The sequence below is a fragment of the Arachis ipaensis genome, chromosome B04, assembly GCF_000816755.2.
Source record: "Arachis ipaensis cultivar K30076 chromosome B04, Araip1.1, whole genome shotgun sequence".
NCBI lineage: Eukaryota > Viridiplantae > Streptophyta > Magnoliopsida > Fabales > Fabaceae > Arachis > Arachis ipaensis.
This window is the reverse complement of record NC_029788.2, coordinates 82,321,037-82,333,302: the sequence shown is the minus strand read 5'-3', so window position 1 is coordinate 82,333,302 and position 12,266 is coordinate 82,321,037. Positions and strand designations below refer to the sequence as shown.

General features: G+C 33.5%; 1 protein-coding gene across 2 annotated transcripts; it reads right to left on the bottom strand.

The window, feature by feature from the left end:
* On the bottom strand, positions 2,764-8,054 carry LOC107639446 (putative SOS response-associated peptidase YoqW). 2 transcript variants are annotated; one of them, XM_016342941.2, is made up of 8 exons: positions 7,806-8,053; positions 7,295-7,451; positions 6,664-6,749; positions 5,964-6,076; positions 5,531-5,596; positions 4,561-4,667; positions 4,244-4,309; positions 2,764-3,412 (listed from the first exon to the last, which is right to left on the bottom strand). In XM_016342941.2, exons 1-8 carry the CDS (start codon positions 7,898-7,900, stop codon positions 3,053-3,055), a joined length of 1,050 nt encoding a protein of 349 aa, XP_016198427.1. In that variant the 5' UTR covers positions 7,901-8,053; the 3' UTR covers positions 2,764-3,052. The 2 variants fall into 2 exon arrangements, with proteins under 2 accessions (XP_016198427.1, XP_020976938.1); XM_021121279.1 differs by lacking the exon at positions 5,531-5,596 and having other exon boundaries at positions 7,806-8,054.

The window sequence follows — 12,266 nt, the reverse complement described above, 5'->3', positions numbered from 1 at the left end:
TTAAAATTTGAAGGATATTTGATGAAGTGAAGAGAGCCTCTATTTATAGAGTGGTAGAATAATCTAGCCATGCGTCACCGAATTGGATGGCAGGCACAATTCTAACTAGTTCTCCGCACTACTTTTATGCAGTTGAATACTATCATGCCTATTTATATCTACAGCTGTAGCAATAGGTGTATAATTTGGTAATACTCTAATTTGTCCACTATTAGTGGATAAAATAATATCCTTCAATAACCTATTCTATAAGAGATTCTCTTATATTTCAAAATTCAAGGTATAATATTATTATGTATAGTATTCTAAATCTAGAATACTAATAAATGCGATATATTAGATATATATTATATATAAGTATATCTTTTAAAACAAAAATTAAAAACATCATGGGCAAGTGCCCCCTCATTTGTATGCTTGGGTCCGTCCCTGAAGGAATGCCTATTAGAATGATTAGAATCGGATGTTTGACTGAATATTTGCTTGTTTGAAATTATTATTGCATTTGTTGACTTGGTGAAAATTGATAATGTTGTTTGGTGGAGACGGCTAACTTAAAGAAAATTTTGCCAAAATTTCTCTGAAAGTTTTTAAATTTATGATATCACTGATGCTTATGTTGTTATCAAATTGGTTTAATTTGGGAAACAACAAGAATATTGTTTGGTGGAGGCATCTTATTTAAGAGAAAGTTTTATCGAAATTTCGTAAACAATTTAATAAGTTTTAATTTTGTTAGTGTCTAGGTTATTTGAACTTTGTTACACGACGATTCTAAGTCATGGTTTGTAATTTAACTTTTTATTATTTTTGTACATTTTATTTGTATTGTTGATATTCTAATTTATTGTTTTAATAAAAAACACTATTTATTTCCTATTAGTTTTAATAGTGTTTTAAATATGAATTTTTGGTAACAGGATAATGGGTATTTAATATATTTAATTGAAAATAACTTTAAAAAACTAGTCATACACATTGCTGTCGAATTTATACAGTAATAAATTAATTTATTTTTTTTGGGTTTATAGGAAAAAATTCGACAATAATACTTTATCAATTCATCATTTCTGGTGTTATTATCATTGAATTTAAGGGTATTTGTGAATAGGATCGGATATAATCAAAATCTTGATCTGATCTACATTAAACTCATCAAATCTAATATCCGTACTTTTTTATGTTTAGATATGATTTGATCCGTATATTTTAAGATCGAATATCGAATATATCCACAAAATAAAAAATATATTAAAAAAATTTATTTCTATAAAAAAAGTCAATAAAACTACTTTTTCACTCTAATAAAATCTCATTTTTTTACTCTTCCAGACTCCTAAAATATTATTCAAGCAATTTTTTTTAAATAATAAAAATAAAATAATATAACATATATAAATAATTATTAATTAAAATAAAATATAAATACAACATATGTATATTATTTAGTGCAGATCGAATTTACAAACATAAACGTAATATCTGTGATCTAATTCGATTGAATCATATATTCAAATTGTAGATCAGATATAGATAAATATTGTATGGGTATAATTTGATCTATAAACGCTCCTAGTCAAATTATCCGACGGCACTACCAACATTCTTCGTGTTGGAACTAGGAAATTTGATGGTAATGTGTTTAGGTCGAGGATTTTTTAGTTGGATGGAAGCCGACGATATATCCGAAAGTAATATTATTTATAGTTGGATTTATATATAAAATCAGACAGTAAAGAGCAAATTTCTTGAAATGTTCATCATGTAACAAAATAAATAGTCTAATGTTTAGGTTATTGGTAAGTAGAGCAAAATATTAGGGAAATGTACAATTAATATTGGTTGCGAACTTTTAGGTTATTTTATTGAAAGAAAATGTTATAAAAATAAAGGAGTTATGACTTATGAATCATGGACCAATCCTAACGTTTTACTTGATGAATAAACAAAAAGGAGCCACTTAAATAAAGATGTCAAAAACGTCTTTTTTTTAAAGATGTTTTTTAAAAATTAAAATTTAATACATATAATCAATTAAATTGTATTATTTTTATTAAAATTAGACTGGACAAATCAGTTTAGCAAAAAAATTAATAAATTAAATTTTTAAACCGGTATAAATTAATATTTTTTATAAAAAATAATATTAATTTAGACGAATTCAAAATTTGATTCACTATTTTTCGGTCAAATTAATTTATCTAACATAATTTTGACAAAAATAACATAATTTAAATGATTATATGTGTTAAATTTTAATTATTAAAAAATATCTTAAAAAAAAGACGTTTTCTGCGTCTTTAAATAATATGTTCCCTTACATAAATACATAGTTTGCATAGATACAGTAAATCTAATTTGCCTACATATATCTAATGTGTTTATCTTAAATGATAAAATTGACTCTTTTTTAGTCTTTCAATTTCCTACTATCATACTGAAAGGAGTCTATTGTTCTCAATCTTTTGGCAGTTGATAGAAAATTTTTATGAAGAGGAAACCCCAAAGGCAATAGTTCCAGCTAAAAAGGATGCAGTTGATGTGGAGAATCTTGCATTGAAATTAGAATGGAGCAGTTTGTGACAGCTACTGTCAAGAGTAGGAGATTGATTGAAGATGGCAAAGGTAGAACCGCCACATAAATGACTCCTTTCGAGGATAGAGTTTGTGACGATGGAAATTGTCCATTGTAGATCTCCATTGCTTTTATTTGTTGTTTTATCACGCAATGACCCAAAAAGAAAGCAATACAGTTTTTATATTAAAAATAAATAAATTATATCGAGTTCAGAAACTTTAATAGAAAAGATTGCGCGGTTAACAAATAACAAGCATTGTTATATTAAGATGGTGTACACGATCCATGATCGATGGGAAAGTGAGTCCTTCCCACAAGACTTGAGCGGGTTAGCGTAGAGTAAAATGCATTGGATAAAGCATGACCTCTCTCTATGGAGAACTAAAACAAAATGCATCTACATTACATAATTTACACCAATAACCAACATAACATGGCAAAATCTTGTCGTTCAAGCCAATCCTTCATAACTGATTATCTTTTTCCAAAGTAGGAAAACAAGTTCGGTTGTTTATCATCAGCAGCATTAGTCTTTGCCTTTTCCCTTTTCTTTGCAGGGTTTGGACTCACAACATCTTTGTTAGCCAAAGCTGGCTTTGATTCACCTGAAAAAGCCTCATAATCGCGCTTGGTTGGGACCTTCGTAGCATCTTGAGAAGATTTGAAGTCACTGTCCCCTACCTCAGTTTTTTTGGCTTCCTCTGCCTGTTCTTCACTCTTGATAAATCCTTGACTTGGCACTATTTTCTGCTCTGGCTTTGTCTCTTCATTTTCAGATCCCTTTCTTGAGAAGAACTTAGAGATCAAAGTGTTACCTTCCGCCTTTACTTGAATCTGCACAATCGGACTAGGTTTAGGACAACATTCTTGGCTGATTATGATGGCAGTTAAATTTATCTCAAGTTGATGAAGTAATGATAGCATTAAATTCGGTTTGTTAGGATTTGAATATAGTTTGTAGAGATATTAAATTCTAAGAAACCTATTTTAATAAGATCTTTGCTTCTTCACAAGCAAAGCCTAACAAACCTACATATGAACAGCAATTAATGCAACTACTGTAAGTGCCAGCATGATTCTTTTCTTATCTGGATTAACAAAAATCCTATTTGCGCAGCAGCCACTATGTATTTTTGTATAAATACATACGTTGTTTAACTCATTTTCAATGTGTATTTTGTATTGCAACATGTCTATACGAGTGACTGATTTTTTTATGTACATGTAGCATGGTTATTGTATTTGATCTTAACCCTGCAAGTAAAGAAGCTAATTCCATTATTTGGATCTAGTAACCTCCAAGTCACAGTATAGCAATCTTATTTAATGCCATACCAAGACTCTGCCAATAAACCCCTCTCAAGAAACCCAGTAAAAAGCAAAAACCAATGTAATTAAGAGCTTTCAATGAGCCGAATGCCCGAACCCAACAAAATAATGTATGTTTCTAAAATTTGTTTTTCCAAAAATGTATGCATTAAGAAACGAAAGAACTAAGATCTAGTCACACATAACATAATTATGGCTTAGATAAAACTCCATGTGATTTGTCTATTTTGTTTTGGCTCAATACATCTTGGCATGCATGTTGAAATGTTGAAACCGAGAAAACCATAACCAGGGAGAAATCACATGAAAGGGAAGCAGAATGCTCAATGGCCATACCTCCTTTATGCACTCAGGTCCATCAAATGATGGCTTGCCCATTGCAGGCGTCACTGGGTACCAAACCTAGACATCAAAAGGATTGGTTAGCAAACAAAAAAAAAAAATTCATGATTTAAGCTTTCTGAGAGCAAACATGCAAGGCTTTCTTTCAAATTTGAATGGAAAGAAAAATTATCTTAAATTCTAAATATTTTTGTTTGCATGTTTTATAATTGAAAAAGAAAAAAGCACTTTTTACTTCTTTTTTTTTTTAAAATATCAAATTTACAAGCTATTAATGTCAAAATTCTAAACAAATTAGATAAAGATCATACCAGATCAGATTCCTCATATGGCTTCAGCAAATTCTTAAAACTGGAAGTAGAGCCGCTTAGCCAGGCATCAGTTGATTCCTTGTCACAAAAAATAACAGGCATCCTGTCTACAAAGACACAATAAAAGTGACAAATCTTAGTTCACCAATGTAGGACATGGCCACTCAATAGGTACAGGGCTAATAATAAAAAGGGGCACATAGTTCCCTCAAGTTGGCTGAACAGATAATCTCGTGCATCTTAAATATAAGCTTAGAACCAAATTGTTAAATGACATCTATTCTTTTCAATGTATTATTAAGGAAACTTATCAACGAAATTGTGTTTTACGTAAATTCTTTTTATTTATAGAAAGGAGAAAAGGCATACCTAGGATCTCACTGAAATCCTTTTTTTCTACGTTCTTCAAATCAGGTATCATGAGGTCAAAATGGTTTCCCCGTTGAAGTAAACCATTTAGGGCTTGGTAACAAACAGGGTAAAGAGTAAGCACATTTCTTTTCTGTTCTTTTAGAATAGCCACAACTAATACATTCAGGTGAATTTGTTTTCTTTTTGTATTTCTAGATTAGTTTTAACTACCAATATGCCACCTTTATAATTTCTTTCGCATTTTCAAATTTCCTACTTTCACTATTTTATTCACAAAACACAGGAAAGGAAATGGAAACCAAGTTCCTTCTCAACGAAACAAAATGGGCTAATACAGAATTTAGAACCAAAGGCATTACCGCAAAGGAAAAAAGAATCACTAAAATAATTTGCAGTTGTTTGATAAAATGTGATATAATCAAGATCAGTCATTTGCAACAGTATAACAATAGTTTTTATCAAGGCACGGCCAGTACAATAGAGTAATCTCATTCTAGAATCCAGCTATTTAAATAGTGATTTGTTAGTATCAGACTTGTAATATAATATCAGCCAGAAATTTTGCTAGCACGTCAACATTTAGGAGTGCATGACTCACCATGAAGCCACTGAAGAGCTGGAGAGGAAGAGGTTGTAATAATAGTAAATGTGTATAGTATTTCACCTGTAGTTAAAAATATTCGCATCAGCATTAAGTAAACCTAAAAGGAAATCTACTAATGAATCAAATGTCATTGCCCTACATTTTTTATTAGGAACAAATTTGGGAGAGTTTACAACAGGAGGAGGAGGAGGAAAATGGCAAGAAAGTTGTTAACAAGTCAGTTAGGAGTAAAAGTGATATAGAGGAAGAGAGGGAAGTTTTGATTTTGTCTTGTCATCTGTACCAATTTGTAGGAGACTCATTCCTTAGTTAGATTTTTCCCAAGTGTACACTATAGGAGGTTCCTCGGTCAGTTTGCCTTCTCACACACACACAACTTTCCTATTGCTGATACCAGTTCTGACATCTATCTAAAGAAATATCTTACCTTCAGAATCCTGCCAAGAGTCATAAAGAGCAGCGAAGACAAGTGGTCGTCCATCTTTGAAGTGAATATAGTATGGCTGTTTTCTTGAACCATCCTTTTTCCACTCGTAAAATCTTCAAACAAATATTTAGAAAAATCAACTTAAAGAGTTCAACTTTACATCAGAAAAATGGATGCGATGGACTGTTTAGAAAAATTATATCAACTATAAAGAAGTGTCTACACTCTACAGTCAAAAGAAATATATGAAACCATAATTTTTTCCTACAAACTAGGCAATAAATTTCGACAAGAATAATAGAACTGCTGAAGATATAATAGGAAAAGGAATACATAGTCAGGACCATGATTGTCAAGATGAAAATACATAATGCAAATGCTTTGTCTACCCAGCAAACAGAATTAATTATTTAATTTTCATCCAGCTCATACATTTCCCAGAAAAAAAAAAAGACAAAAATGCTCAACTATACATGCAAGCATTTCTTCACTCGTGTAACCATGTCCATGGAATACAATCAGTAAAGAAAAATGTCCAACTTTATTCCTTGAACTATATTCTTGTACTAAAATACCAGCCGAAACAGCAAGCAGGTATTGAGAAAAGGTTCAAGAGGAAACATTCCCACTCCCAACCCAATCATGCTTAAGCGAGAAGAGAAGAGTGAAAACAGGACAAACAAATTAATGCAATACATACCCTTCTAATGCTACAAGGCATCTGTTTTTAGGAAGCAGACGGCGAAATGAAGTTTTTTCATTTAAGGACTCAGATCGAGCATTAAACTGCAGTATATAGCACACACGACACATCAGAATAAGTACTTCATAAAAACGAATTGGAATTTATAATAATATGTGCTAGACACTCTAATAAGGACTTTGAAAATAAATAAATAAACAGTACCATTTAATTTTATCCACATTCTTAAGCATACTGACATTCCCAAGTATAGTGTCAGTTAAAATTGCAAGATTTATTTGAGAATCAAGTGAGAGGATTGGGAAACTCTGGGTTTTTGGATCTTACATCAATGTTTGAGTGACATGATTATAACTTTTGTCATCTGTGTACGGGTATATGACCCAAATTTTTCACCTCGAACTCTCATAATTAGTTAGCTGGCATAGCAGCAAGGGAACACCGCAACAACTTTGAACTTAGTTTATAATGATTTATCTAGAATATATGCAAATCAAAGTTTAAGCTGCCGTAACAACTATCCAAAATGGCTTAACAATCAGTTATCTAAGGTTACAATTAATGTATAAGCGGGCTGAGAATATAACCTAATAAAATACAAAAGTGCTTTGAGCAAGTGAAGATATACCATCTTGTAGTGATCAGGCCGCTCTGTCTTTTTTGTAAAACTGGGGACTAAACCCCATTTCATGCAATGAAGAACATGGCCTTCACTGTTAGACGCATCTTCCCTACGAACTACCGGCAGATTGAATCCCGGCGACACATTATAGGATGGCCTATACCTACACACCGGCAAATTCAAAGCGTTAACTCGCATGCAGTTCTCTTCGTGTGATTGAGAACAGTTAAAAGGACAATTAACTTCGCCTGAAGATAATGTATGTAAGTCTTCACTGAAACTCAATTACGCAAATGCATTCGAAGCTCTAATACACAAAACAAAAGCCCTCTTTTCAGATTGAATACAATAAAGCAGCTTAATTTGGCCCCTCTAGAGCCAGAGTGCAGAAGTTAATAAAATAAAAAAGTAAATGCTTAACTAGTTTTGGATTATTTAGTATAATCCGTTCCTAAGTTGCTAAATGAACTCCAAAACAAGGATTTGAAGCAAGCGTAGAGTGGAATTGTTACCGTACCGGTCCATATGGAGAGAACGAATAGCGGGAAGGGTGCGATGACAAGCCCTTGCTACATCATCGCCTCTTAGAGTACACCGTGCTCTTCCACACATCTCTCTTTCCTTCTTTCTCTCTTTCGTTCAGAGTATCGCTGTTGTGTTTTTTTTTTCTTTCCCTCTTGCGCAACCAAGTAAAGGGCGGGAAGAATCACTACTTACTTCTTGGAAAGTCTACGGGACAGGTTTCACAAGAGAGTTTTTGTTTGGGATTGGAAAGAAAACAAACAATAATAAAAAAAAATTATTTAAGAAAGATAATTTCATTAAATATTACTTTCAAATTTTTTCTAAGACAATGAAAGTTTTATTTGGAAAGAATGGAGAGAAAGATTTTCATTGTACATCTCTCTCAAGATTAATTGGAGATCAGCACATAATTTCTAAAACATTATATTTCGGATTTTTAATCCCAAAAGATTAATAAAACTAAAGTAATCATGTAAATGATTGACAATAATAAAGGCATCCAAACAGTTTGTCTCACATATATATCTCTTTTTTCCGAGTCTCAAGTTAAAAGAAAGTATATTCAAATAGCAAATAACTCTCCTTATAGAATATTATGACTCTCAATTGTTCCCAGCAGCCTCGTTGCCACCTTTCCTTCCGATCTCTGCTAACACAGGCAAAACAAATCCGAGCACCATTGTCAGGATAGCTAGCATCATAATTAATTTTAAAGGTATCAACCAAAGAAAAATCTATGAGCCACTAATAGTAGAGGGGATACACATCGTGAATGCAATGTAAAACTGATTCCTGACCTAAAAAATATCGTGGACAGTTATTCGTGTGCGAAATGTCCCTCCTAAAATGAAATGTAGCAGTAGGAAGAGCCTCCCGAAGACATAGCCAGACCAAGAATTTGTACTTTTCCTGAACATGTTGACGCCAAAGTCAAAACCAATTCCCCCTATCCTCCCAACTAAACATCTTTCTTACTGAGTTACAAATAACCACTACGAGCGTCATAAACCTTTGAAGCCACACCAGTTCAATACCAACCGATAGGGGTGGCAAGCGGAGAAGCCCGCCCCACCCCATCAGAAGCATATTAATAAATTTATAGTTTCTAAAGGCATAAAAAATTATATTTTTTATATTCACAAACATTAAAATCTTTGTAATTATAAATATCTAATAAACATAATTATAAACCAAGTTTTCATCTAAAATATAATTATAAATATTGTCTCAAAAACAAAATAAACATAATCCAAAACATAATTATAAATATTGTCTCCAAAGCAACATAAATACAATCCAAAACTCTCAATTTTCATCTTCATACTCTTGTAAGTTGGGTTGAGAGAAGTTGAATTTTGACAAAAAAATTGTAAAAATACCCCCTTACAAAAAACTAAGCCCGGCGGGGAAGCCCACCCAGCGTCAAAATCCGCGGTTTAAGCGGTGCAGGTTAGGCAGTCTTTTGTTTTTTGGCGGTCCCAATTTTTTAGCCCGGCCTACCTTTTTTGGCAGGTTACACGGGCCGACCCGACGGGTTTAGGCCCGTTTGCCACCCCTACCAATCAACCTTTGAACCAATTTAAACATCCGGGTTGTAAGAGTTAATATTGCTCTGCAGAGACTGATTCAGAGGAGAATAGATATTTTCAAGGTTCCACTGTCCAAATGACCAAATGTCCAAGATCCAAAGATCCGAATAAGAAATGTGAACATAATCCATCTCATAACACAGTCGCTCCTCTCTTCTCCATTTAGTTCTATTCCAAATCCCCAATGCACCAAATAAAATCTTCCTTTAATATATTCCAAGCTCGACATATACTCTTCCAAACATAAGATCCCCTGCCTTTGGTGTGCGAAATTAGAACTCGCACAATTGAACCGGCAAGTGCACCGGGTCGTCCAAATAATACCTTAGGTGAGTGAGGGTTGATCCCATAAGAAATGTCGGAGTGAGCAAGAAATAGCTATCCTGTTGGACTTAGTCAGGAAAACTGTAAAATATGGTTGTTGGTGTAAAACACATAAGTAGTAAAAAGTGAGTAAATAAAGCAAATAAACAGGTTTGGAGTAAAACAATGATGAGAAAAAAGTTAAGGTCTCGGAGATGTTTACTTTTTCGATTTAAAACGTTTTACCAACTATTTTAACAATGAGTGATTCATTCTATGACAAACTATGAGTGATTAAACACTAATCTCTTAGTGATTTAATCTCCTCTAATCTTTATCAAAAGCCACTCTTGTAGTCATTCAATTTAGATCAGAGGGTGAAGTTTAGAAAACTAGTTTAGTGCCATAAAAACCTCAATTACCCAAAGCTAACCAGATTTTATATCACATATCCTAATTAGTCCAGGTAATTCGCAGTTTAGGAGGAGTGCTTTCAACCTGTAGCTCAAGCAAGATAGCTCTCTCGAGAATCACAAAGAGCTCATGTAGAATAAGGGTCATACTCTTGTTCCACCCAGATTCATAAGATTAAGAATGAAAACAACACCTTAGAATTGAATCAAACATTAATTCAAATAGAAGAATAATAATCTTAATCTATAGAAATAATTAGAGCTCCTAACCTTAACCAGGAGGTTTAGTTGCTCATGACTTACAGAGAAAACATGATTCTGAAAAGTGCAGAAGGAAGAAGATTGATACTAAACCAAATTGATCTTCTCCTTTAAATACTAATGTAATAATAAATGCTAAACGTAAAAGATATTATTTTAAGATAAAAATTACAAAGACAAAATAAGATAAGCCTAAGAGGTGTTAAATCCACTTGGAGGCCCAATTGGTGAGTGGCTCGGACTGCAGGCTGGCGTTCAACACCAGGATTAGGCGTTGAACGCCCAGAAAGGAGTGCACACTTTTGACTTCATGTCCTCTGGCTGGCGTTGAACGCTAGGTTGGGCATTCAGTGCCTAGGGGGGAGTTGACAGCATTTTCGTTTCTTCCTCCAGGCTTTTCTGCAAACTGCTCTGAATTTTACCTAAAACCATAAAAACTCCAGAAAAATTCAAAGTAGCATCCAAAGGTGAATTTTGCATTAAAATCAAGTAAAAGTAAATAAAATCTAACTAAAAACAATATAAAAGCTACTAGAAAAAGGGTATAAGATGCTCATGCATCACAACACCAAAATTAAACTATTACTTGTCCTCAAGCAACCAAAACAATATAGGACCAAAGAAGAGAAAACACACAAGATTAGAGTTGTCAATCAAGCTCAGGTCTAATTACTGAATGGAGCTAATGACACTCTATTTCTGAATAGCTTTGGCATCTCACTATCCATTAAAGTTTAGAAATATTGGTGTCCCTCAGAACTAGAACTCAGATAGTATTATTGATTCTCTTCCCTTAAGTTCTTGTTGATTCTTGAACACAGATTTTTATTTACTTTTGGTGCTTTGCACCTTTGAGTCTAGACGTGACTCTAAATGTTTTGTTTTCAAGCTTTAACTTGATACATAAACACCACAAGCACTTAAATGGGAAAACCCTTTGGGTTTGACTTTTACTTTGCTTTTACTCCCAAACAGTGGTGCTCAGAGCCTTAGGCGCTGATGAGCGGATAATTTATACGCTTTTTGGCATTGTTTTTAGTATGTTTTTAGTAGGATCTAGTTACTTTTAGGGATGTTTTCATTAGTTTTTATGTTAAATTCACATTTCTGGACTTTACTATGAGTTTGTATGTTTTTCTGTGATTTCAGGTATTTTTTGGCTGAAATTGAGGGACTTGAGCAAAAATCAGATTCAAAGGTTGAAGAAGGACTGCTGATGCTGTTGGATTCTGACCTCCCTGAACTCAAAGTAGATTTCTGGAGCTACAGAACTCAAAATGGTGCGCTTCCAATTGCGTTGGAAAGTAGACATTCATGGCTTTCCAGCAATATATAATAGTCCATACTTTGGCCGAGTTTAGATGACGTAAAAGGGCGTTGAACACCAGTTCTACGCTGCTGTCTGGAGTTAAACGCCAGAAACACATCACAAACCAGAGTTGAACGCCAGAAACACGTTACAACCTGGCGTTCAACTCCAGAAAGAGCCTCTGCATGTGTAACATTCAAGCTCAGCCCAAGCACACACCAAGTGGGCCCCGGAAGTGGATTTATGCATCAATTACTTACTTCTGTAAACCCTAGTAACTAGTTTAGTATAAATATGACTTTTTACTATTGTATTAGACATCTTATGATCTTTTAAACCATCTTTTGATCATAGTGATCACGTTTTGGGGGCTGGCCATTCGGCCATGCCTGGACCTTCATCACTTATGTATTTTCAAACGGTAGAGTTTCTACACTCCATAGATTAAGGTGTGGAGCTCTGCTGTTCCTCAAAGATTTATGCAAAATACTACTGTTTTCTATTCAATTCAACTTATTCCACTTCTAAGATATTCATTCGCACTTCAACCTGAATGTGATGAACGTGACAATCATCAT